Below are 25,429 nucleotides of genomic sequence, written 5' to 3' on the forward strand. Positions count from 1 at the left end.
TGGATGCATATGAGTGGCTGCAAGGCATCGTGCCTTTGTTACATGTGTTATTGAGCAACAGTTGGGGCATCGTGCCATAGTAGATGCCGCAAGGAGTGAGGGGTCGAAGCTTCACACCACGACAAGTGCGTGGCATTTTCCAAGCATCGTGCCCAACCAAGCCCCGATATAACAGACAACTGATTGGGGCCTCGCATCCCAACCAGTTGATAATTGTTGATTACCATCAAACATGTTGGGGGCTTTACACTCGAAGCCAGTTGAAAGGCTCATATCACTTAGGGGATTCTCTCTTTGCGTGTGAAGGCTACATAAGATCGACAGCCGATACCGCTTAGCTTACCAGGTGAGGTGTGCATGACGCATGCAGGTGAAATGTTGTGATCAAGAGCAGCATTAGACCAATGTGTTAGTGTCGGCGGTGGTGAAGGCATGCTAGTTGAGATAAGAGCAACAACAACTGGCACACGGGCTTCCTAGGGAAATCGTTTGTGGTGATTGGCGATGATTGTGGTTGACAGTGGCAACGATGACTTTGGTTCTTGATTCAAGTTTTGGTTTTGGCTGACAAGTTCTTTTTGGGAAAAATTATGTATGTTTGGCTTTCACCCAAAAACCCAAAGAATATTTTGAGAAAATTATTTTACTTTTTAATTATCTTAGCTTTCCCCTAAGATGAAACTATGAAAACTTTGATTGGTCAGAGCCGATTTATTATCTATTTATGATTATGATATGTTAAATATTATAAATAATTAGATGTTGATAAATTGAAAAATATATTCATGCATATATGATAAAAGCATGTCCTATAGTTTAGGAGAAGAATGTAACTTGTACTTGTTTGCATTTTCAATCATTCATGATAGAAAAAAAAAACCTTACATATTTTTTTAAAATATTAAGTGGGAAAAGGTCTCTAAACAAGACTTACGCCTGTATCGTTGGTTTCTATGTTGGTTCAGTAAGAATACTTCCTTTAAAAAGACAATTAGTCATGTATGTTACTCATTGATATTAGCGCACGATAACTCATAAAAGAGTTCATATTTTTTTATTAGTGTTGAGTTGATAGTTATACACTTAAAGCTATCTAGTTAAGTACCTTCCTATAAAGTTCTACTTAAATTAGAATAATAGTGACTTAAATAAAATCTTTCAAATAATTCAATAACCATTTTGTAACTTTTTAAAATTAATTGACTAAAACGTAAACCTATTAATAGATTAGTGACTTGGGTGTAATTTACCATAATTGTTATTTTATTTATAAAAAATCCAATTTCAGTTTCAGTTTCAGTTGGATCGTCTTCTACGCGAACTCTTCTATCTCCTTTATCACGTTTTGGCTGGCAACTTAGACTTACAGGCAGAAAAAGAAAGAGAGATAGAAAAAACCATTTTTTCTTTTAGAAAATTCCATTGTTTGTTATTAGTTTCCTACTATTTAATTCTGAAAATTCAGAGCTAATCGAAACCCTAAAAAAGATATAATGAGTGGCAACGAATTTCGATTCTTCTTGTCTTGCGACATCAACCTTCCCGTTACCTTTCGCGTCGACAGATTGGAGGGGACTTTGCCTTCCCCAAATTCTCCCAATTCAGGTTTGAGTCCAAATTCAGTTACTATTGCGGATTTCAGTCTTCTTTTTTCTTAACTTGTCACTTCGTAAGCCATCTTTGCCACCCAATTATACTAGCAGTTTTGATGATAATTTCACTTCTACAGTTAGTATAAGAAGTCTGGAAGTTTTACGCTGCAGCCTAGTGAAATTCTAGTTTTCTTTCACCTTCAATTTGAAAATCTGAAAGAACTGGAACTAGTTTTTTAAAGATCGGTATGATTGTTTATCCTCGGTTTCAATTGCTTTTCAGGGACCGATTCCACTACAGAGGAGAGGAAAGGCGAACTCTATGTGGAGTGTGCATTGTACATTGACGGTGCTCCGTTTGGTCTTCCAACAAAAACAAGGTTTTTATGTAAAACCAAAAGTTTCCTTTAATCAACTAACTAAAAGATTTATTTACTCGTGTGCGAAGTTTTCAATGTGTTTCCTCTTTCAAATAATTTGCCAGTGATAGGGAATTGATATATTGTTCTAATACCAGGTTGGAGTCTGCAGGACCGTTGTATTGTTGGAATGAACTAATAACATTGAGTACTAAATATCGAGACTTGACTGCACACTCACAACTTGCTTTGACAGTGAGTAGAAAAAAATTGTTGCATTTTCATTGCATAGTTGTGTTCAAGTTGAATTCTGTTTTTGTGGGTTGGTAATGAGTTTGTAAATGAGTGTGAATGAAACGAGTCAAAGAATGTTATCTTCATGGCATGTACTTTATCAACTTCCTCCTTATTTGGTTCTTTCTAGGCATGTTTGGCAAAACCTTAGTTGTGCCTCTTTTAGTTTAAAATATCTTTGATGGTATCTCTCGTAGCATGAATGTCATTGATGTTATGGTTTTCTTTTTCTTTAAGAGACTTCTAAAACCGTATCTAGTCACGTATTTTATCAAAGGCTTTAAATGATTGATCACCAATATATCTTGGTCTAAAGACAGCCATAAAAAAGCTAGCTTCTACAGATGAATTATTTGATCTCGAGATTGAACTGCAATGCCCCTTAGATGTTACATGGACATTTACTACACTACATTTAGATTTTCTTTGGTAATTTTCATACAGATGGTAGATAGAGATTGCCTAACTTTAACTGTTTTAGCAGTGCTCAAGATTTAAACTTGTAAATTATATTAATTATATTATTGCCTGCATGGAGATTTTAGCCTTTATTATGCTTATTTCTTAAGACAATGTTATTATGCTTTATAGTGCCTTTCCTTTTCCTCTATCTTTTAATAAGAATATAACTACATTACCTGGTTTGGCCTTTTACTTATTGCCATTCTCCTGGAATGTTAAGGTCTGGGATCTGTCATGCGGAAAAGATGATGGGCTAATTGGTGGCGCTACGATTCTTCTATTCAACAACAAAATGCAACTGAAAACAGGGAAACAGAAGCTTAGACTCTGGTTAGGGAAACAAGCAGATGGATCGTTTCCAACAAGTACTCCTGGAAAGGTTCTGGTTGCTGGTGCATAATGTTTCTGGTTTGGCATTTGGTTATATAGCTACAATTTTTAATGTATACGGTAATATATCCCACTATAGGTCCCCAGGCAAGAGCGTGGAGAATTGGAGCGTCTGGAAAAGCTTGCAAATAAGTATGAAAGGGGGCAGATTCAACCTGTTGATTGGCTAGATCGACTCACATTCAAGGCTATGGAAAAAATCAAGGATAGGGAAAGCTTGAAAAATGGAAGTTCCCATTTATACTTAGTTGTTGACTTCTGTAGTTTTGAACATCGAGTTGTTTTTCAGGTATGATCCTGATCCATGATCATCATATAATTTGCTTGCTAGTGGCTTTTTGTTTAATCTTAACATTTGCTGCAATATGATTTATTTCATTTATTTATTATTCTTTTATTATTTTTTTTTTTTTGGGGGGGGGGTGTTAAATTGCTAAAACCCACTCTGTAGTTCAGGGTGGAATACATCAATATGCCCCTATGGTTTAAGAAGTGACAGGTTTTTTAACATTAATTTTGAAGCTAAAACCAATTATCTTGTTCCCTTTTTTTGGTCTTTTTTCTTTATGGAATTTTATTTTTGCTTGAATTTCTATTCCTTCTCTCTCTAATAATATGCCATTTTTGCTTTAACGACTTGATTTGAAATTTAATGGAAGAATCTCATGTTGGTAAACATGATGCGTTCACTTAGCTTGAACCACATGGCTCTTCCTTTTCTTAATTTTCTTTTTTCTTTCTCATACTAATCATATATTGTTTAATCTTGTTATTACAGTTAACCATTAAATGATTTAGTATTAGTTCAAAGCTAAACTTTGACATGTAACTGTCAGATTACAATTTACTAATTAAGGAATATTTAAGTGTATCAGATAGGATTCTGTAAATATTTTACTGATTACTATCCTTAACTTTAAGGCTGTTTTTTTAAGACAGCATCCCTAGAGTTAGTCTGTTTTCTAGTATAGAGTTTCCTAAGTTAGGCTTACTATGTGTATAAATATTTATGTAATTTCTTATGAATAAGACGGAATAGAAAAAGCCTGTTCTTAACATGGTATCCGAGCCGTTTTTTTAGCTCAAATTCTGGGATTTTTTTTCTTTTTCTGGCAACTTCTCATTCCCGATCAACCCTCAAGCCTGTAGAATTTGTTCAAAAGAAACATGGCTGAAACTGTCAAAACCAGCAACACTGGAGAAGGGAATTCTCAAGAATCATCTGTTGAGTTCAGTAAAGAAGAAATTGAGAAGTTGAAGAATCTGCTGGGATCATCGGAAAAATCTCCTTCAATAGGTACTAGTGGTTTGGTTTTTTTAGGTATATCCTCTTCTCAAAATTCTAAAATCTCGAATATACCCACAAAAAGTTCTTGGGTCATTGACTCAGGAGCTACAGACCACATGACCCACTCCTCACAAAAATTTGTTTCATATACACCTTGTCCTAGTAGTAGAAAGATAACAGTAGCCGATGGTTCTGTGATCACAGTGGCTGGTCAGGGTGATATTGTTATAAACAAAACCCTTACTCTTAAAAATGTCCTTCATGTTCCAAAACTATTTACCAATTTCTATCCATCCAAAGAATTACCAAAGACTCTAACTGTAGTGTGGTTTTCTATCACAATCGATGTTTTTTTCAGGAACAGAATACGAGGAGGATGATTAGACATGCTAAGGAAGTAAATGGCCTATACTATATTGAGGAATCCAGTGGAGAAGTTAGTGCTCTGAATTCCTCACCATTATCTTTCATATCCGAATCTATTAAAACCAATAAAAACCAAATTTGGCTCCATCACCTCCGCCTTGGTCATCCATCGTTTAGAGTCCTTAAAATTATGTTTCCTTCATTGTTCAAAGGATTAACTGTTGAAAAATTCTATTGTGATGTCTGTGAACTTGCAAAACATAAACGTACCTCTTTTCCAGTAAGCAATAAAAGAACATCCGCTCCTTTTACTCTTATTCATAGTGATGTTTGGGGACCATCCACTATTTCAAATATTTCTGGGGCTCAGTGGTTTGTATCCTTTATTGATGATTGTACCCGTGTGTCTTGGATATTTCTTTTAAAACAGAAATCTGATGTAAGGTCTGTCTTTCCAACCTTTTACAACATGATCAAAACACAATTTGGAGCTGAAATAAAAAGGTTTAGGTCAGACAATGCCAAGGACTATTTCAATCAGTTTCTCTCACCATATTTCCAAGAAAGAGGCATTATACATGAGTCATCTTGTGTTAGCACACCCCAACAAAATGGTGTTGCCGAAAGAAAAAATGGTCACATTTTAGCTATTACAAGAGCCCTCTTGTTCCAAAAAAATGTCCATAAACAATACTGGGGGAGGCTGTTTTAACTGCTACTCATATGATAAATAGATTGCCTACAAAAGCCCTTGAATCTCAAGGTCCTATGCAAGTTCTAGCAAAATTCTTTCTTGATTTTAGTACTTCAAGTAGCCTTCCTCCCAAAATATTTGGTTGTGTTGCCTTTGTACATATACATTCTCAAAATAGAGGAAAATTTGATCCACGAGCTGTCAAGTGTGTCTTTCTCGGTTATTCTTCCACTCAAAAGGGGTACAAATGCTATCATCCAGCCACAAAAAAATTTTATGTATCAGCGGATGTTACTTTTGCAGAACAAGAGAATTTCTTTACTCGTCCTTATCTTCAGGGGGAGATCTTATTCACAGAAGATAAGGTCAGAGAATTATTTCTTCTTGACATTCCAGCTACTGTCCAGCAACCAAACACTCACATTCCAGCTCCTGTTCAGCAACCAAACACTCACATTCCAGCTCCCGTCCAGCAACCAAACACTCACATTCCAGCTCCTGTCCAGCAACCTAAAATAGAGCCTAATACACCCAAATCACAAAGAGGGATTCAGGACACTACTCGTCCTTTACTGGTTTACTCAAGGAAGAAGGCACCGGTGCAAGTTCAATCATCTTCTCCTCCTATACAACCTGAGGTAATTGCTGAACCTACTACTGAAACTACTGAAAATTTAGATGAATTTCCCATTGCTATTAGAAAAGGGATTAGAGCCTGTACAAAACATCCCTTGTACTTATTTTTGTCTTACAAAAATTTGTCCCATAACCACAAAGCCTTTCTTACTAGCCTAAATTCTATCTCCATTCCCAAAACAGTATCCAAGGCATTAGAAGATGAGAATTGGAAAAATGCCATGAAGGTTGAAATGGAAGCTCTTGAAAAAAATAAGACATGGGACTTGGTGAAATTACCGAAAGGAAAGAAACCAGTGGGATGTCGCTGGGTGTACACAGTGAAGTATAAATCAGATGGTTCTTTGGAGAGGTACAAAGCAAGATTGGTTGCTAAATGGTACACTCAAATGTATGGAGTAGACTACCTTGACACATTTGCCCCTGTTGCAAAGATGAACACTGTGAGAGTGTTGTTGTCACTAGCTGCCAACCGAGGCTGGAAATTAAAGCAATTTGACATAAAAAACGCCTTTTTACATGGTGATCTTGAGGAGGAAGTCTATATGGATGTTCCACCAGGATTCGGTCCAAATACAGGACAGGTAGTTTGCAGACTAAAAAAGGCTTTGTACGGACTAAAACAGTCTCCGAGGGCTTGGTTTGGAAGATTTACCAAAGTAATGCTCAAGTTGGGGTATAAACAGAGTCAAGGAGATCACACTCTGTTTGTAAAACACTCATCTTCAGGGGGATTGACTGCTTTATTAGTCTATGTAGATGACATTATAGTGACTGGTGATGATCTGGAAGGAATGGAGAATTTAAAGAAATGCCTAGTAAAAGAATTTGAAGTCAAAGAACTCGGAAAGTTAAAATATTTCCTTGGTATTGAAGTGGCACACTCTCGGGAAGGAATCTTCATATCTCAGCAAAAATACATAGTTAATTTGTTGACATAGACAGGCAAGTTGGGATGTAAACCAGTAGACACACCCATAGAGGTGAATCACAGACTTGGAGATGCACTAGAAGATGCAGCAGTTGATAAAAGTTCATATCAAAGACTTGTGGGGAAGCTCATTTACTTGTCTCATACCAGACCGAATATTGCCTATGCAGTCGGTGTTGTAAGTCAGTTTTTATGCACAACCCCAAAGAATCACATCTTAGAGCTGTGTATCAAATTCTACAGTACTTAAAGGGCATGCCAGGTAAAGGAATCCTATTTAAAAAGGGGGAGAATTTAACCCTTGAAGCCTATACTGATGCAGATTATGCAGGGTCTATGGTTGATAGAAGATTAACCTCGGGCTATTGCACTTTCCTAGGAGGCAATCTTGTGACTTGGAGGAGTAAAAAACAGAATGTTGTGGCTAGATCTAGTGCAGAAGCTGAATTTAGGGCGATGGGTCTTGGAATTTGTGAGCTATTATGGCTAAAAATTATTTTGGAAGATTTGAAGATCAAGTGGGAAGGTCCAATGAAGTTGTATTGTGATAATAAGTCTGCTATCAATATTGCACATAATCCAGTTCAACATGATCGTACGAAGCACGTTGAGGTTGACAGACATTTTATAAAGGAAAAACTGGACAGTGGCTTAATTTGCACTCCATTTGTGTCCACTGATGGTTAACTAGCAGACATACTTACCAAAGGGTTGTCTGGAAAGTTGTTTCAAAAACTAGTAAGCAAGCTGAGAATGGATGATATCCACTTCCCAGCTTGAGGGGGAGTGTCAGATTACAGTTTACTAATTAAAGAATATTTAAGTGTATCAGATAGGATTCTGTAAATATTTTACTGATTACTATCCCTAACTTTAAGGCTGTTTTTTTTAGACAGCATCCCTAGAGTTAGTCTGTTTCTTAGTATAGAGTTTCCTAACTTAGGCTTACTATGTGTATAAATATTTATGTAATTTCTTATGAATAAGACAGAATAGAAAAAGCCTGTTCTTAACAGTAACAATTTTTTCCTTACTTATTTAGGGAAGTTTTAACATATCGTGGTATCTCTGTCCATTTCTATAATATATTTCAATGAATACTTTAAGGATTTGTTTAACTTGAACTTAAAAGGAGGAGTTATGATATCAAATTTAGTATAAGTGGCACATGTAAATACGATTTTCTTGATTATTTTCAAATTCATTAATTTGTTGGTTCTCTATTTAGTAGTGAGTTTGGAATACCTTAGATTCATCTTCTGATACCCTTTCAAATGTATAGGCATATTGAACCTTAACCAATTAGTGCATATTATGTGCGTTTTATTTGCACAATTTATTCATATTGCAAACTAAATCCAAATCCACTATCTGTAATTCATCTATTCAAACATAATATACAAGAAACTGCATTAACCCTTTTTTTTTGGGTGAATTTATGGTTTGCATTCAGAATAGTCCCACCTTTGTTTTGTTGTGCAGGAATCAGGGGCCAATTTCTTATTACCATCTCCAATAGCTTCATCAAATGAACTGGTCACTGTGTGGGACCCTGAAGTGGGAAAGATAAACCCTTCTGAGCACAAGCAATTGAAGCTTGCAAGGAGTTTAACTCGTGGTATTATTGACAGGGACCTCAAGCCTAGCTCTAATGAACGAAAGTAAGTTTGAAAACAACTTAAAGCTTCTCCTACCCTCTGAATTTGTCAGTCAGCCTGGTTTTTTCTTTCTAACATGCATACTCTGGTTGAGTTAGATTGCTACATTAAATCATCTGACTCTGCATTGAAGTTTATAGTTCTGTACCAAGTGTTTGCTGAAATTTGGTTGTGGATTGACACTCCTTGGAGATTCTCATGGATGGTTCTGTTATTCCTACAATATGTACTTTTCTGAGTCTTTCTTTGATATTGTGTATTTGTCTTTAATTGTAAGGTCAATACAAAGAATTTTGAAATATCCTCCTACAAGGGCCTTGAGTGGAGATGAGAGGCAGCTCCTTTGGAAATTTCGCTTTTCATTGATGTCTGAGAAGAGGGCCCTCACAAAATTTCTCCGATGTGTTGAATGGAGTGATGTTCAGGTTTGCATTTCTTTTTTGTTCTTGCTTTTCTTGTGGATTCCAGCATCTGGTCTCTTGCATGAATACTGCTCCTTGATTATTCTTCCATCTCTTCTGCCTTAAACTTCTCTCTTTTGTTCCCCATCAATTTCTTCTAATTCATCATGGCTGCATCTTCTGATTCTATCATGTTATTTTATCCAATACTAGAGCATAAATGGTGTGCCATAGAGTCTACCTTGAAAATGTTCATATTATAAGAATTCTGTTTTTGATCTGTTTTATCACTTTTAAACTGTCTAGTTCTGTGAAATTATAGAAAGTTGTTAGCTAAGGACTGCAGAAGAAAGAAACTCGTTCTGTGTGATATGATATTCATAAAAGGGTCTGTTTCTGTAATTGGTAGGCATTAATGCACATTAGCTCAGATTTGCTGGTCTGAACTGGTAACCTTTTGTGGCTTTGCTGCTTTTCTCCACCTACTGTTTTTTCTTTTGATAGTTTCTGAAAAAAAAAAGATAGAAACTGTTCTAATTAAACTAAAATGTTTATGTATGAAGAGAGCGGTCCCTATGTCTGCAGGAAGCAAAGCAGGCAATTGAGCTTATGGGCAAGTGGGAAATGATTGATGTCTGTGATGCGTTGGAACTTCTATCTCCACTTTTTGAGAGTGAAGAGGTAGGTCTAAGTAAGGTTTGCCTGATACTTTGTAGGCATATCTTTTGGAACTTCTGTTATAATCAGAGACCATGTAAGATGCCTTTAGATCTTAGGTTGCTTTTTTAACCTGTTATTATAATTAAATGTCTTAAATTACCCCTGATATGTATCACACTTGAGTTGGTTTCTCGCCAACTTAGGCCCTGTTTGATAAAGTGTTGAAAAAATTTAATCAACTGAAAATTAATATTTTCAGCAATTTAATTTTTTAAACACGTTTAATAACTCACAATAAAAACTACTGGATAGAATTTTTTCTACAAGTGTAGAAAGTGATAAGTAGATGGGGACCTACTTATCACTTAATAGAGAATAAATTCAATGGTTATTTTATTTTTTTCTCATTTAAGATTATATTATCCTTTATCAAACAACCTAATTATATTTAATATTTAATTTTAAATAAAATATCAAACATATTTTATAACTTAAATTCAACAATTATTTTTCGGTACTTATTTTTTCAACACTTAATTTTTCAGTTTATCAAACATAGCCTTAGTTTCCTTTTAAATATTTCAAGTGAGTTTGACCCTTTTTCCATGATGCATCCTTTCTGCTATATGCTCGGTCTTTATACATTATAAAACTGCTGCTCTCTTACTAATTTTGTCCCCTCTTATTGTTTCAATGTGATTTCCTGCAAGCTTTCTTAATTATTAAAGTATGTCATTTTATAGATTTAAAGTTGGGGGGCAAAATGATATTTGCACAATGTATCTACTTGTAACAAAATCTTTTAATTCATACTTGGCTGATCTGGAAAGAGTCTAGCTGAAGTATCCTTGTACCATTTTGTCCAAAAGTGTAGGTTGAATTGGATACTCTATAATATCTTATTCCATCATCCTAATAGCATTTTTTCTACAATGTAGATTGAATTTGATAATCTATAACATCTTAGTCCTGCTATAATGACTGACTGTTGATCATCTTAACAGGTTCGTGCATATGCTGTTAGTGTTCTTGAAAGGGCTGATGATGAAGAGCTTCAATGTTACTTGCTTCAACTAGTTCAGGCACTTCGATTTGAACGAACTGATAAATCTCGCCTTTCTCAGTTCCTTGTGCAACGTTGTATGTTCCTTTATGCTTGTGTGAATGTCATGTTTGTGTTCGAACACAATATATGCTGTATTTTTGCAGTACAGCTATTGACACTTATTTTTAATTGCTACTTTTTCTTCTCCTTTAAACAGAATATATACTACGTCTTCTTTCCCTCAATAAATGTTTTCGGCAGAACTTTCTTTTCTCTCATACTCTTCAGCCAAATGCTCTCATTCTTTCGAACCTTCTTTTGCTCTCCTTTCATTCTGTAGCTCTATACTTTCTTTCCAAAGGAAAAATCTTCCTTTGTTTTTTCCTTCTCTTATTGATAGGGAATTTGGGATAAAAGATTGGAGATAAACATTTTGAATTTCCCCCCTCTTGCTGAATATTTTTTGTAAGAGTGATTCATAAAAATTATTCTATAATATTTCTCTACTCTTGAGAGTAAAAGATCCATTTACCATTTACTTAATTAGATTAAAACTATCTGTTGCAAGTAATTAAATTGGATTTTAACTTATTATCAAAAAATTCACCTTTAATAATACTCTTAATCAGTTAATAGCATCTGAAAGTATTCTTGAACTTTTACAGCTTTACGTAATATTGAATTGGCTAGTTTTCTACGGTGGTTTGTTGCTGTGGAACTTCATGATCCTGCCTATGCGAAACGGTTTTATTCTACCTACGAGTTCCTAGAAGAAAATATGATTAAGGTATGAGCTCCAATTTTCTATTATTGCTATTGCCATTTACTATTCTGTTTAGGAATAGAAATAGTTTATACAATCATGATAAATAGTTGGTTTCTAATTTGCATATTGAAATGTGCAAGTTACAATAACATTGTTACCATCATTAGTTCTACCTTATAACATGCAACACTGATGAGCTTGAGTTCTCTTTCAGCAATTTCTAATCACTCGTGTTGTTACAGCTGACAGCTGGAGAAAATGGAGAAGAGGATGGATTTAAGATGTGGCAGAGCTTGGTTCGTCAGACAGAACTGACAGCCCAGTTGTGTTCTATAATGAGAGACGTGAGAAATGTGCGTGGCAATACTCAAAAGAAGATTGACAAGCTTAGACAGCTCCTTTCTGGTCTTCTTAGTGAACTTACTTATTTTGATGAGGTATTTCTTTGACATGAGTTTCCATACTAAATAACCTTCTAAGGGTGTCTGCTTAGTTTTACAAAGTTACCTTACTTATATTTCAATCTTGTTTTCAGCCAATTCGGTCACCCTTGGCTCCTAGTGTCCTTATCACTGGAATTGTGCCTTCGGAGTCGTCAATATTCAAAAGTGCATTACATCCTTTGCGACTAACTTTCCGAACAGCCAATGGTGGACAAAGTAAGGTCATATTTAAAAAGGGTGATGATATTCGGCAAGATCAATTGGTAATTGATAAAAAATTCTAGTAGAAAGCTCAGAAAAGGTGGAGAAAATCCTTCATGTGGTTAATGCAACTCATGTGGTTCCTGTAGGTTGTCCAAATGGTGTCACTTATGGATAGATTACTAAAGTTAGAAAATCTTGATCTTCACTTAACTCCATATAAGGTGCTGGCAACTGGACAAGATGAGGGCATGCTGGAATTCATACCATCCCGTTCTTTGGCACAGGTATATACTCTAGAAAAGATGCTTCTCCAATGAGGGAAGTGCAGACACAGAATCATTAAATCCTTTTGTTTTATACGAGTTTAGCTGCAAAGCTTTGTTTTTGTTTTCTATACATGCATGCTCTGTAGATTTTACGTAGGCCTAGTGTCATGGTTGAGACAAAATGCAAGGTATTGTTTGCTTCAACCAATTGGGCCCTATAGTTCTGTCTGCAAAGCTCACAGGTTCAAATGGTGCGAATGCTTAAATACACATATCTAACTCTAGTACAGTCACCATGGAGTTTCAAGCTCCCTTTTAGGACCCTGACACACAGACTTTGTGAATTATAATACTCTCTCTTGAGTTTATCATAGTGTTCATAATGGTTCTGATCTTTCTAAGGACTTTTTGAATGTATTTCTTTCCTTGTGCAGATTCTTTCAGATCATCGTAGCATTATAAGCTATCTACAGAAATTTCATCCTGATGAACACGGACCGTTTGGGATTACAGCCACTTGTCTCGAAACCTTCATAAAAAGTTGTGCTGGCTACTCTGTTATCACATATATACTTGGAATTGGAGACAGGTGATCTTTTATTCATCTATATATTCATATAGTTCCCATGCACATTGCTTTTTTCTTTTTGGCAAATTGTTCCAGATTGGCATCTAATATTAGCCATAGATTTTCCCCATATAGTTTGCAATCTCTGAAGACAAATCTTTATGGGTTGCAGACATCTTGACAACCTTCTGCTTAGGGATGATGGACGCCTTTTCCATGTTGATTTTGGTTTTATTCTTGGCCGAGATCCTAAGCCATTTCCACCACCAATGAAACTTTGCAAAGAAATGGTTGAAGCTATGGGTGGAGCAGAGAGGTAATTTTCTTCCTCCTCCTCCTCCCCCTCCCGCTTTCTTTCCATCTCTTTCTGGTTAAGTATTAGATTACGCATGCCCATATTTGTTCATGACCAAGGAAATTTAAATTCTTTGCCGAGACATTAAGGGGTGCATAAATGGCTTTTCATTTTGCAGCCAATATTATACAAGGTTCAAATCCTATTGTTGTGAAGCATACAACATTCTCCGTAAATCCAGCAACCTTATATTAAATCTTTTCCATCTCATGGCCGGTTCCAACATTCCTGACATAGCATCTGATCCTGAAAAAGGCATCCTCAAGGTGGGTTCCTTATGTTCTGAATCCGATGATCATTCTGGGACCCGCTCTTTTTTTTTTTAACCCATTTTGAACTGTTCTCTTTTGGTATAGCTCCAAGAGAAGTTCCGGTTGGACTTAGATGATGAGGCCTGCATACATTTCTTCCAGGATCTTATCAATGAGAGTGTTAGTGCCTTGTTTCCTCAAATGGTTGAGACTATTCACCGGTGGGCTCAATACTGGCGCTGATCTCAAAATCAAGTTCAGGATGTTGAATACCTGTTGTAAATACATAGGGGTATATTTAGCTTGCCTCCTTTGCTCTCACCCCCACTTGGACTAGCCCTTCAATATTTTGAGGTTGTGCCCCGTTAGTTCATTAAGGTTTAAGGCAAAAAAGATCTCACAGTGGCTGAAACTGACTGGGCTATCAACCAATGATAAAATCTGACAGGTTTATGCCAGCTGGTGTGCTCTCTGCGAAGGTCATTGAGGAGGTAAACCCGATCTGATATTGTGAATGATTGCAAATATAGTCCTTTATGCTTGGGTTGTATGCTCTGATATGACTTAGAACTGTGTCCACGAACTGGATAGTTTCAACCAACGCGATGTATGAATTTTTTTTTTTTTTTGTTTTGGTAGAATATACAAAAGATTACATAGAAGTGTTCATAAGTGAATTGCCAATAGTGTTTTCTTCTTTTAGGACCTTTTCAATCTCCATAGGGGATCATTAAACATGTGCAATTCTTCATCATTCAAGAGAGCCAGTTTTGCTAAAGCATCTGCAATCCTATTATTCTCTCTAGGAACACATCTCAAAGTCCACTTCTCTTCATTAGCTAGTATTTGTTGAATCCTCTTGATTAGGGTAGAGTTTGATCCTTCAAGTTTGCTGTTACTAATAGCTACAACGATCTCGAGATTGTCAGATTGGATGTTGACCTCATCGTATCCTTGTCTGCGATGTATGATTTTCATGCCTTGGATTCCTGCACAGGGGGGGTCCTTGCAGATGCTCCTCTTGGAAGTAATTTTGGTAAAGATGTGGGCACATAATTTTTCCCACACCCAGAGCGTCTTATATTTATTTAAACTTAGGTTATGACTTTGTGTTGTGAATTTGAATCTTTAGAAAGTGTAAAGCTGAGAAATGGAAATAAAATCTTAATTTTAGTGATTTGAATATTTCATATTATGCGTTTAATAAAAAAAATATAAAAAATAAAAAACCTAAATGGAAGTAAAATCATTCAACACATTTTTCATGGAAATAAAATCTAAACATTGTTTCTTTTGAAAAAATTATAAAAATCTAAGCGAACGACTGAAAAAATATTAAAATTATAAATTTACGCAACTAGTTCACAGTATTCTTAAAATCAACATGCAAAAATCTTCTTTATGAAAATTTTACAACTTTGATGACATCATAAGGAAATGAAAATGTTTTAAACAATATCTAATTTTCGTTCAAAAACGTATGCTAAAACGTTGATACAAATATTCAAGAAAATATATACCTTTGAAGTACGGATGATTAAAAAAAAAACAAAGGTTTTTTTTTTTACACTTATTTACAAATTGGGTAAATTCCTCTCTTTTTTTCACTTAATTAACTTTTATTGTTATCATATTAAAATTAATGAATATTAAATTGTTAAGCTTAAAATATAGTTTTAAAAAAAGATACATATTAATAGCATTTATCAAATTAAATTTATACTTTTCAAATATAATAAGAGTTATTTACATTCATTGATTAAAGTAGAGTAAAAGATAAATATAAAATTACAAAAAATCAAATATCAACAATTTTACCTGAAAGAAATTATTGATAATATAATTTAAATTATAACGTATTAACATTAATAACCAGAACATGATCAATTTTAATTGATTCTAAATTAGTTAAGTATTTTTAAAACATTTTGTAATCACATTACCTTTTTCAATTTATTAATCAATTTTTTGAAAAATTCATTAAAAAATTTAAATAAAAACTAATGTTATAAAAATATTATAAATTTAATATACACAAATAATCAGAATACAAACTAATAAAAAACTATACAAGTGAATTTAATATATCATCACATGTACTTATAATTTTTTCTTGAAAAAAATGGTAGCTTCATTTGCAATATATAGAATAATTATCCATATAGGAATTATTATAATTCTCATAATTTTTTTGTATAATTACATTACATAAATTATTACATAATTTTTTTTAACATTTGTAATGTTTTTATATTACTTTATTACACAAATTATTACAAAAAACTTATAATTATACAAATTATTAGAAACTTTAAACTCTAAATTCAATTACACAAATTATTATAATTTTGTAATGTTTTTTAATAATTATACAGTTATGCGAAACACGAAATTGTAGTACGATCCTTGAGTGGATGACCTACATAGAAAAAAAATACAAACACAAAAAATAAAAGCATATGCAAATAATAAATAAAAATAAAAGAAAACAAAAACCAACAACCAAATCCAAAATAATAATAGTATCTTTAAGTTATATTCTCCAAATTTTAAACGAAATGTAACTTCAGTCTTTGTTGGAGTTTGACTCTGACTTCACTGCCATCTTCCTCTTGTCTTTCCTTCCTACAGTACTTTTATAAGCTTTCTTGACCGAACGACGACGTAACTCGTCTTGGTTTGTGCTATGGAAAACTACCCCTTTAGTTGGAGGTCGCTTCAGAATGAACGCCTCATCTAAGTTGTGGAATTGGGGCATCAAGGTATCCTCATCCATATTCTCCCCTTCTTCTTCTTCTTCCTCTCTTTCTTTTTTAGTAGCCACGCCATGTGGATTCTTGTCAATAGAAGCACCATGGTGGAAGGCAACATAGGGATTCACCAGCCATTACAGGACATCCTATCTTTGTTTCTCAGCATATCAATTAATGAAGGCTGTAAAGTAGACACCTATTGAGTGAGGAACATCACTCCTGGGGTCTCGCTGTGATCTCCACGCTTCAGTTGATGTTTCGATTTATGCGCGTCCTTTGTCTTCTTGGTCGTCAAAAAAGGTGGCAGCTCCATCTTCTTCTCCTTTCGCTAATTCCATTCCTGAATTTGCTTGCGTTGCAATTCCTGATACCGAGTGTAAATCATGTCTCCAATGAAACTCTTTGAAGGTTTAAGGAATTGCTCAATAGATTCAATTGAGACATCAACTTCACAACACAATTCTATTACCAAGTGAGGAAAATATATTCCTATCCTTGGCTCACTTTCGCACTTGTGCATAAACTTGTTGATCCATGTGTTAGAATATACTTAAAGAACAATCACGAGATAGTTGTAATTACATACTCATTTTACTTTATTTTTTAATATAAGATAATGTCATTATTATTTCAATTTCTTTTTTTGTGTATATAAATAAAGTGATCAATAATAATATTCTAAAAATAATATGATTATTCTTAAAAGGTCATTAGTCAAGTATTATTGTGGTATTGGACAATAATAATGTATTGAGACTAATGCGTAGTTAATTGATGACAAAGTGTTGTCATTGACATAGGAATGTCAAAAATCAATATGTGAGTATGTGTTAAAGAATAACATACTGAACTTACCCGCTTGACTATGTTTCTTAGATTATTATGCAATAGTCATAAACATTACTAAAAGTGATAACTATGTATATGATCCTCAGACTTAAGATCATCATTATCCCAACATTGTGAGTTATATATTTTGATATAGTCAAACGTCTACCGTAATAGGTTGAACTATAAAGACTAATGTTGATATGAGATATCACACTTATTTTTTAACATAGTCTGCTCAGATTATCAAGAAATATGATATTGAACTATACAAATGTGACTATACCATGACTTGTGTCCAATCTAGATATAAAGGATAGAAGGATATCATATATGAAAAGTTTATCACAGAAAAGTTATGTCGAATCACAACTTCACTTGGGTAGCAATGATGCATTGCTAGATGTCACTTATTGTTTGTAACATTAGAAATGTTCTAAAATTACTACCAATGTTACAAGAACCTACAGGGTCACACTCTATGGTTAAAGCAAACAGACTTCATGCCAATAGAATGGGTGTATACCCTCCTACATACAATTATGGCATATTTTTATCCTTGGTGGATAAATATCGCTTGGTGGAAAAAATAGCTTGGAGGACAGTATTGCCTGACGAATAGTATTGTCTGGCAGACAAAATAGCTTGGCGAATAGAATTACTTGGCGGATACGATTCGCAGTATCTTTCCAAAGTTAATATTTATGGAAGTTAATAATCTTTTGGAAAGAATATAATTTCAATATATTTGATGATTTTCTCTGAAAAGTAAAAAGGGAATTATTCTATTTTATTAATGTACATGATATTATTCCATTTCAATATATGTGTGCTTAACTAGGTGGACTATGTAAAGCCTGAGACATTTTATTACGTCTAGGATTGACATCGCGTAAAGGAACTCAACCAATAGCCTTACTCACCATTCTTCAATTTTAAAACGTCTATATTCAACACTATCAACCCAACTCATTACTCGTACATGAATCCGTGGTTGACAATCGTCAGAATAATTTTTCCGCTACGCTACAGGATGAATCAGTAATCCAACACCATGTCCCCAAATTAATATTCTTTTTCTGCAAAATGGTATACAATAGTGGAGCTTGAAAAGTAGTCATATTAGAAGCGTTCAGAGTAAGAAAAACTCGAGTACATATTAATTGCATCCATATTTTATCAATAGGGAACATAATGACTTGATTAAAAGTTAGTGGTAAGTTAGTGTTTTGCTGAACTTCCAATACCCCCACCCCGATTTTCAGATAAGAAATTCATCATATCGTCCATATTGATATCTTGAAAAGATTTCAAATTCTAGGATTCAAGATAATCAGTTTTATAAAATGGGACATTATATTATCTACAAATGTTGTTATTATAAAATGGGACATTATATTATCTACAAATGTTGTTAGAGGATATGTCAACATATGTTCCCCGAATGAATACTATGTCCTCCTTGGTGTCTTTTAAGTTAGCATAAAATTCTTTGACCACCAAAATGATAGCAGTTTCCTTCGAGGTAAGGCAAAAATCATACCAGTCATGATTCATATTTCATCGCACAGTGACATCGCCGGATTGAAACCTCGTTCAAGAAAAAAGTCTTTCCTTAAAGTTCTAAAAAATATTCTATTCAATTTATTTAGTTCGAAAGCTAAATTCATTTAGATCGAGCAAATTTTTTTTTTGCTTGGTGAGATTTAGCCCTTTCTATGCATTTAGAAGCCATGTCATTATTTTCACTAAGTTTTAAGATAAGCAAGAATTGGGAAATTCACTAACCAACTAATTTACCACAATAAACATAATTTTATCAACTCAAATAATCATACAAGACTGATTATGACTTCAATAGACTATAAGCTTTCAACAAATAGCAAAACTACCCATCAAATAACCCAATAGAACCATTAAAATCCTAGAGTTTTACAAATCTATTAAAGTACATTAAGAGGAAAATATTGAAACCCTTAAGCTTAGTTGTTGCTGAAGAAGAGAATGATGTTTTCCCTTCCCTTAGTTGCTTCTTACCTTGAGATTGAATCACTTGCTAAAACTTAAAAATGAAACAAAAACTAACATGTATTTTTTTTAGAACAAGTGCAAATTTTTAAAGGAAAGGAGTTTTTGAAAAGCTAGAATGAGAAAAGGGACAAGAGGGAAAAAGTTTGGGGGGTTTTGGAACTTGAAAACTAAAATAAATGGAGTAAATGGGGATTAAAATGGAGGGTCTAATGTTATAACCTAACTAGGTCGTGACTTGGAACTAGGTGTTTCGTAGTACCCGACTTAGTGTTGTGACATAAAGGCTTGATGTCGCGACATAGTCTACTTGTAGTGTCGCGACTTCAATAGTATGGTGTTGCGAAACTAATCCTGATTTCAGCCTGAAATCTCAAACTCCATATTGACTTTCATGTCATGATACTGGCTCTATTTCAATCCACACACCTTCACTTAAGACTGTTGCCAATGTCGCGACACTAATACCTTGGTGTCACAACTATTGAGAAATGTGACAATATTGTAGTAAACATGTAACTGTTTTCTATTTATTTGAATGATGAATAAATGAATAAATTTAATTTCACATTTTACTATTATATCTTTTGTATTTTTATCTTTCATGTTTTGAATACATAGTTGTTGGAAATCGACCCGATTAAGGAACGAACAAGTAAAAATGTAAAAGAAATTGATAATTTGAACACACAAATTTAACGTGAAAAAACCCCTACAAAGAGAATAAAAACCACAGGTAAAGATAATTTTATTATAATGGAAAAAGAACGAAGAGCACAAAAGATGGAAAAATTAAAACCCCGAAACTCAAAAACAAAGAACTCTCAAAACGTAAACAATAAATTCTCAAAAAGTGTTATGAGTTCTAATATTTAATGTGTGTGTATTTTATAAGGTTGAAAAAGAGCCTATTTATAGGCTAAATTCGTAGGTCAAATAATAATAAAATAATCTAGACTAATCAGAGTTTGGCTGAAACAAATAAACAAAGTTTAACTGGGAGATTATCTCTCAAATTTGACTGAAATTTAAGTCATACTAAAAAAAATCTTCACCTTGACTCATATTTCCACAATGTCATCTTTGCCAAAGCTCGTCATGGGCCTATCTTGAACTATGCATGGAATTAACTGAGTTGAATCTATGCTTAAAAGCTAGAAGACTTCTAGCCTTCAACTTGTGCACTGCAAAATCAAAATTAACTTGGGTCTAATTTTCACAAACATAGTGTCCTAACATTTCAAAACTTGCATCCAAAAGAGAACATCTCTTTCACAAAACGATCATACCCTTTTCCCTCCTATGACCAAGTTGCCTCTATTCCAAATGAGTTGACTTCAACTCGTAACGGAGGGGCGTTTGATTTCATCGGTGTAACACCCCTTAACCGTACCCGAGACCGGGACAGGGTACGAGGCATTACCATACATAAACAGGGCATTTTCAAAAAATACAGGTTATAAAATTTCATTCCAAATTAAAACCGATCAAACAAGATCATATTATCCTTATTATAGACCTACAGGATCCAAAACGTACATTAAAAGCAATCCGAAACTAAACCGAGAACTTAAGAAGATTCTAAGAAAAATTTATAGGTTTAAGCCTCACACACTCATGTGGAGGTAATGCACATGCCCGTGTGCTTTGGGACACGAGCGTGTCCCATACCCATGTGGAATTACTAAAAATTTATTTTTCATTTCGAACCTACAGGGGTTTTCACACGGCCGAGTACACGCCCGTGTCTCTGGCCCGTGTCCCAAAATCTTGGACAATCTGTTTATGACATCATCGCTCATTTAGGGGAACACGACCAAGGCACACGCTCGTGTGCTAGGCCATGTCCTCCACATGGCTGAGACACACGGCCGTGTCTCTGCCCGTCTGTTTACTACCATGCATACTGACTTAGGAATTTTAGGTACAGGGGACACACGGCCATTCAACACGCCCATGAGGCAGACCGTGTGTCACATACAGTCTAGACACATGCCCGTGTGTCTACCTGTATGGACCATTTAAAGGCTATTTTCCAAACCAATAGTCACCCATAGTCACTCATATATTCAAACATACTTTATAACATGCAACATGACATATTCAAGCACTCAAATATTCCACACCATGGCACTCTCACATCTTCATAAAGTCATCCTATTGCACATTCATTTGTTACACCATCTAGAGGCATTCCACACCAATTTCATGCATTATTAAACTTGATATCATGACTTTAAATTGTGCATTCATACTTATAGTCATTTTAAGCCATTAGGTCATCCCTTATCCTTTAGCACCCAATTCATACTTTACCATACATTCATCGATTAACAACATATCACATCATTATCATGCACTCACCAAGCAATAACATATCCTACCATCAAAACACTAGCACATGCATACATGGGTAATTAGATTACAACCCAAATGATCAAATATGAGCCATATCACATGGTCATTACAAAATGAATCATCATTATCATAGGCCTTCACAATTTGGCCAAATAGTATGACACACATCACAAAATGACCAAGTTTTCTATACATGCCATACTCATAATAATAATTTCACTATACCCAATAGTCTTTTGATAGTGTGGTCGAATATTCCGACAGCTTTCGATCCCCGAGCTAGCTTGGCGGAACTACAAAGGATGGAAAAAGAGAGGAGTAAGCATTAAAGCTTAGTTAGTTCACATACAAATAATATGAAATGGTAGTAAGGAATTGACATGCAGAAACATAGCAACATATGCATAAAGATTATTCATCATTCAAACCTCTCTACTTACTCATCATACGCACATATATACTTGCTCATCGTAAACCGATCTCTATTAAGGCATTACTCATAGGTTTAGCATACATACCTGTACTCGTCTTAAAGTATCCATAACTATACCTCTTTCATATATCCTTCTAGGGGCTCTCATTACATTCATTACATTATCCGTTGAACTCTCGGAATACTATTGGATACGCGGAAACCTTGCACATTAGTGTCACATATACAAATGTAGCCAAAGCTACCACATAACATGTAACACATCCGTAATGAACTCGGACCTCTCAACGAGCTCGGATGCCACATATCTCACGAACCCGGACCACTCAATGAGTTCGGACTTCTTAATTCCTGATGACATGTCACTTGTGTCCTAAACTATTTTTAAGGTTCAAACGGGATTTTCCTCACTTGCATATAGTATCTCCATCGTACTTACTCATAACGTCGTGGATAACGACCATAATAACATTCATGCTTTCATATCATTCAGTAATATATAACTCATAATTACAATAAAACATTTATTACAATATATTAAAGCATTAAAACATACTACAACACCATATTATTTGCATATGTACTTACCTCGGTACAAAATGATGATAATCAAGCCTAATTGTCTTATACTTTAGTCTTTCCTTGATCAAGTCCCAATTCATGTTTTTATTGATCTATAATGCCAAATTTAACTTATTTATTATTCACATTATTCAAATGGGTCCATAAATCATACTTTTAAAATTTTATATTTTGACCCCTAAACTTTCACATATTTGCACTTTGGTCCCTAGACTCGTAAAATGAAATGCATGTATTTTCTTGGTTACCCAAGCCTAGCCGATCCTTTACTAAGCTTATATCAGCCCATATTTTCTCTTATTTCACATTATTACAATTCTCTTTTACACTCTTACAAACAAGTCCCTTATTTAGGTGTTTTCACTAAAAATCACCTAGTAAAAGATGTTTATCATGCCTCAAACATTCATATTCATCCATTAATCATCAAAATACATTCATGTTGTACATGGGTCAATTTTCATACATGAAGCCTAGCTTAAAATATAGCCAGAAATGGGTAGATCATGCTTCAAGGATTTCAAAAATGCAAAGAACATTAAAAACGAGGCTAGGATGCACTTACAATCAAGCTTGAAAATGTTGAAAAAACCCTAGCTACGGTGTCTTGCAATTTTCGACAATGAAGGAAGAAGATGGACACCAATTTTGACTTATTTTCCCTTTTTATTCTTTTAATTACCAAATGACCAAAAATGCCCTTAGGTTTTTTCTTTCACATCTTTCCTATGCATGTCCATTTTTGTCCAAAATTATAAAAATTAGTCAAATTGCTAATTAGGACCCTCTAATTCATAATCTAAAGCAATTTCATGCTTAAAGCTTCTAGAATGCAAGTTTTGCACTTTATTCAATTTCGTCCTTAAAATGCAATTAGACATTTTATGCATAGAATTTCTTCATGAAACTTCCACACAAGTATGCATTAATAACATAAACCTCATGAGAATCATAAAATAATTATTTCTACCTTAAATTTGTGGTCTCAAAACCACTGTTCTGACTAGGCCCTAATTCGGGATGTTACAACCTATCCCTGTAGAAACTTACATAATATAAAGATTATCGGTTCTTTTACCTTTTAACAAAATGAGAGCCCCAGCATACACCTTAATGTTGCTCGAATCGATGCTGATTCTACAACCTTTCGAGTCTAAGATACTCAAAGAGATGAGATTCTTTCGTAAATCAGGTACATACCTGGCATCTGAAAGTGTCCTAATTGTCCCATCGTGCATCCTAATTTTAATAGTACCAATACTGATTACCTTACTAGATGAATCATTTCTCATGCGAATAAATCCACTTTCAACCAAACTGTATTATCCGTTGGGACATATATGGAAAGAACATCTCATCTCTAAGATCCACTCAAATGTAAGCTCAGAGTTATCGCTTGTTGACACTAACAAGAAATCATCACCGCTTTCATTGGCCAAATTAGCATGAGCTACATCTTTCTTGTTACTCACAGCAGCCCTTTTATTTCATAGTTTATAACAATCTGCTTTGACATGACCTAACTTCTTACAATAGTGACATCTTTTGTCTCGCTTCTTTGATGCTACTAAAATGAAAGCTTGTTTGTCTGTCTTGCTATCTGAACCAAACTCATCATCGATTTTGTCTTTACTCAACAAATAACCCTTCACATCCTCGAATGAGATTTTGTCTCTTCCATAAATCAATGTCTTCCTGAAAGACTTGTTTGAAGAGGGTAAATAACACAATAATGGTATAGTTTGATCTCCATCGTCAATCTTAACCTCAACATTCTTTAAATCATTCAAAAGATTAATAAATGGACTAATTTGATGTCTAAGAAGCTCACATTCATTCATACGAAACGTAAATAGACGATGTTTAAACGCTAAACAGTTAGCCAAAAACTTAGTCGCATAAAGAGTTTCTAACATTTTCTACAAGGCGAATGAGGTTTTCTCCATCAATACATCCTACAATACCATATTCGCAAGGCACAACTGGATTGCAAACAAGACATTTTCATCAAGCTCTTTTCTTTCTATCTGATCTAGATCCTTAGGCTTTTTCCCGATAACGACTTTTTTCAGACCGGTCTGAATTAGAATTGCCATTATCCGAACTTGCCACAGATTGAAGTTTGTGACACCATTGAATTTCTCAATGTCAAACCTTGTTGTTTCCATCTCTAAACAAGCTGATCTACAAAAATTAAACATCTCTAATACCACTTGTTGGGGATCGACCCGATTAAGCAACGAACAAGTAAAAATAGGGAAAGAAATTGAGAATTTGAACACACAAATTTAATGTGAAAAAATCCGTCCAAAAATAATAAAAAACCATGGGTAAAGATAATTTTACTATACTGACAAAAGAACGAAGAGTACAAAAGATGGAGATAAACACTAAAACCCCAAAACAAAGAACCCTCAAAACGTAAACACAAATTCTCCAAGAGTGTTATGAGTTCTAATCTTTAACAAGTGTGTTTTCTAATGTTGTAAAAGAGTCTATTCATAGGCTAAATTCGTAATTCAAATAATAAGAAAATAATCTAGACTAATCGGAGTTCAACTGAAACAAATAAACAGAGTTTAACTGGGAGATTATCTTTCAAATTTGACTGAAATATGAGTCATACTCAACAATAGCAAAATTATGACAAGTAAATATTAGCTCATTGATTTTCTAAGTCCAAATTAATGATAAGTGACACTTTAAAATGTTTATAATTCAAGAAAGACAAATTACTTTAGTAGATACTCTAAATGAGTTTGTAATCCTGTAAAAGAATCAAAGTGAGCATTTGATTCAAATACTTAGAAGGATTATT

At 34.3% G+C, this 25,429-nt stretch overlaps 1 protein-coding gene across 1 annotated transcript; it reads left to right on the forward strand.

The window, feature by feature from the left end:
* The first annotated feature begins 1,287 nt into the window (after positions 1 to 1,287).
* Positions 1,288 to 14,806, forward strand: LOC107916519 (phosphatidylinositol 3-kinase, root isoform). The gene is made up of 17 exons (XM_016845774.2): positions 1,288 to 1,605; positions 1,876 to 1,972; positions 2,110 to 2,206; positions 2,928 to 3,086; positions 3,177 to 3,386; positions 8,495 to 8,673; positions 8,948 to 9,095; positions 9,657 to 9,752; positions 10,736 to 10,871; positions 11,442 to 11,563; positions 11,785 to 11,979; positions 12,078 to 12,248; positions 12,336 to 12,473; positions 12,890 to 13,044; positions 13,196 to 13,339; positions 13,497 to 13,644; positions 13,735 to 14,806. Exons 1-17 carry the CDS (start codon positions 1,494 to 1,496, stop codon positions 13,870 to 13,872), a joined length of 2,445 nt encoding a protein of 814 aa, XP_016701263.1. The 5' UTR covers positions 1,288 to 1,493; the 3' UTR covers positions 13,873 to 14,806.
* The last annotated feature ends 10,623 nt before the right edge of the window (positions 14,807 to 25,429 follow it).

This window comes from Gossypium hirsutum, chromosome A01, assembly GCF_007990345.1.
Source record: "Gossypium hirsutum isolate 1008001.06 chromosome A01, Gossypium_hirsutum_v2.1, whole genome shotgun sequence".
Classification (NCBI taxonomy): Eukaryota; Viridiplantae; Streptophyta; class Magnoliopsida; order Malvales; family Malvaceae; genus Gossypium; species Gossypium hirsutum.

Coding starts and splice junctions, on each gene's coding strand:
- LOC107916519 (XM_016845774.2), top strand. CDS start 1,494: ATGAGTGGCAACGAATTTCGATTCTTCTTGTCTTGCGACATCAACCTT. Junction 9,096..9,656: donor TTGAATGGAGTGATGTTCAG/GTTTGCATTTCT, acceptor CTATGTCTGCAG/GAAGCAAAGCAGGCAATTGA. Junction 13,645..13,734: donor CTGAAAAAGGCATCCTCAAG/GTGGGTTCCTTA, acceptor CTTTTGGTATAG/CTCCAAGAGAAGTTCCGGTT.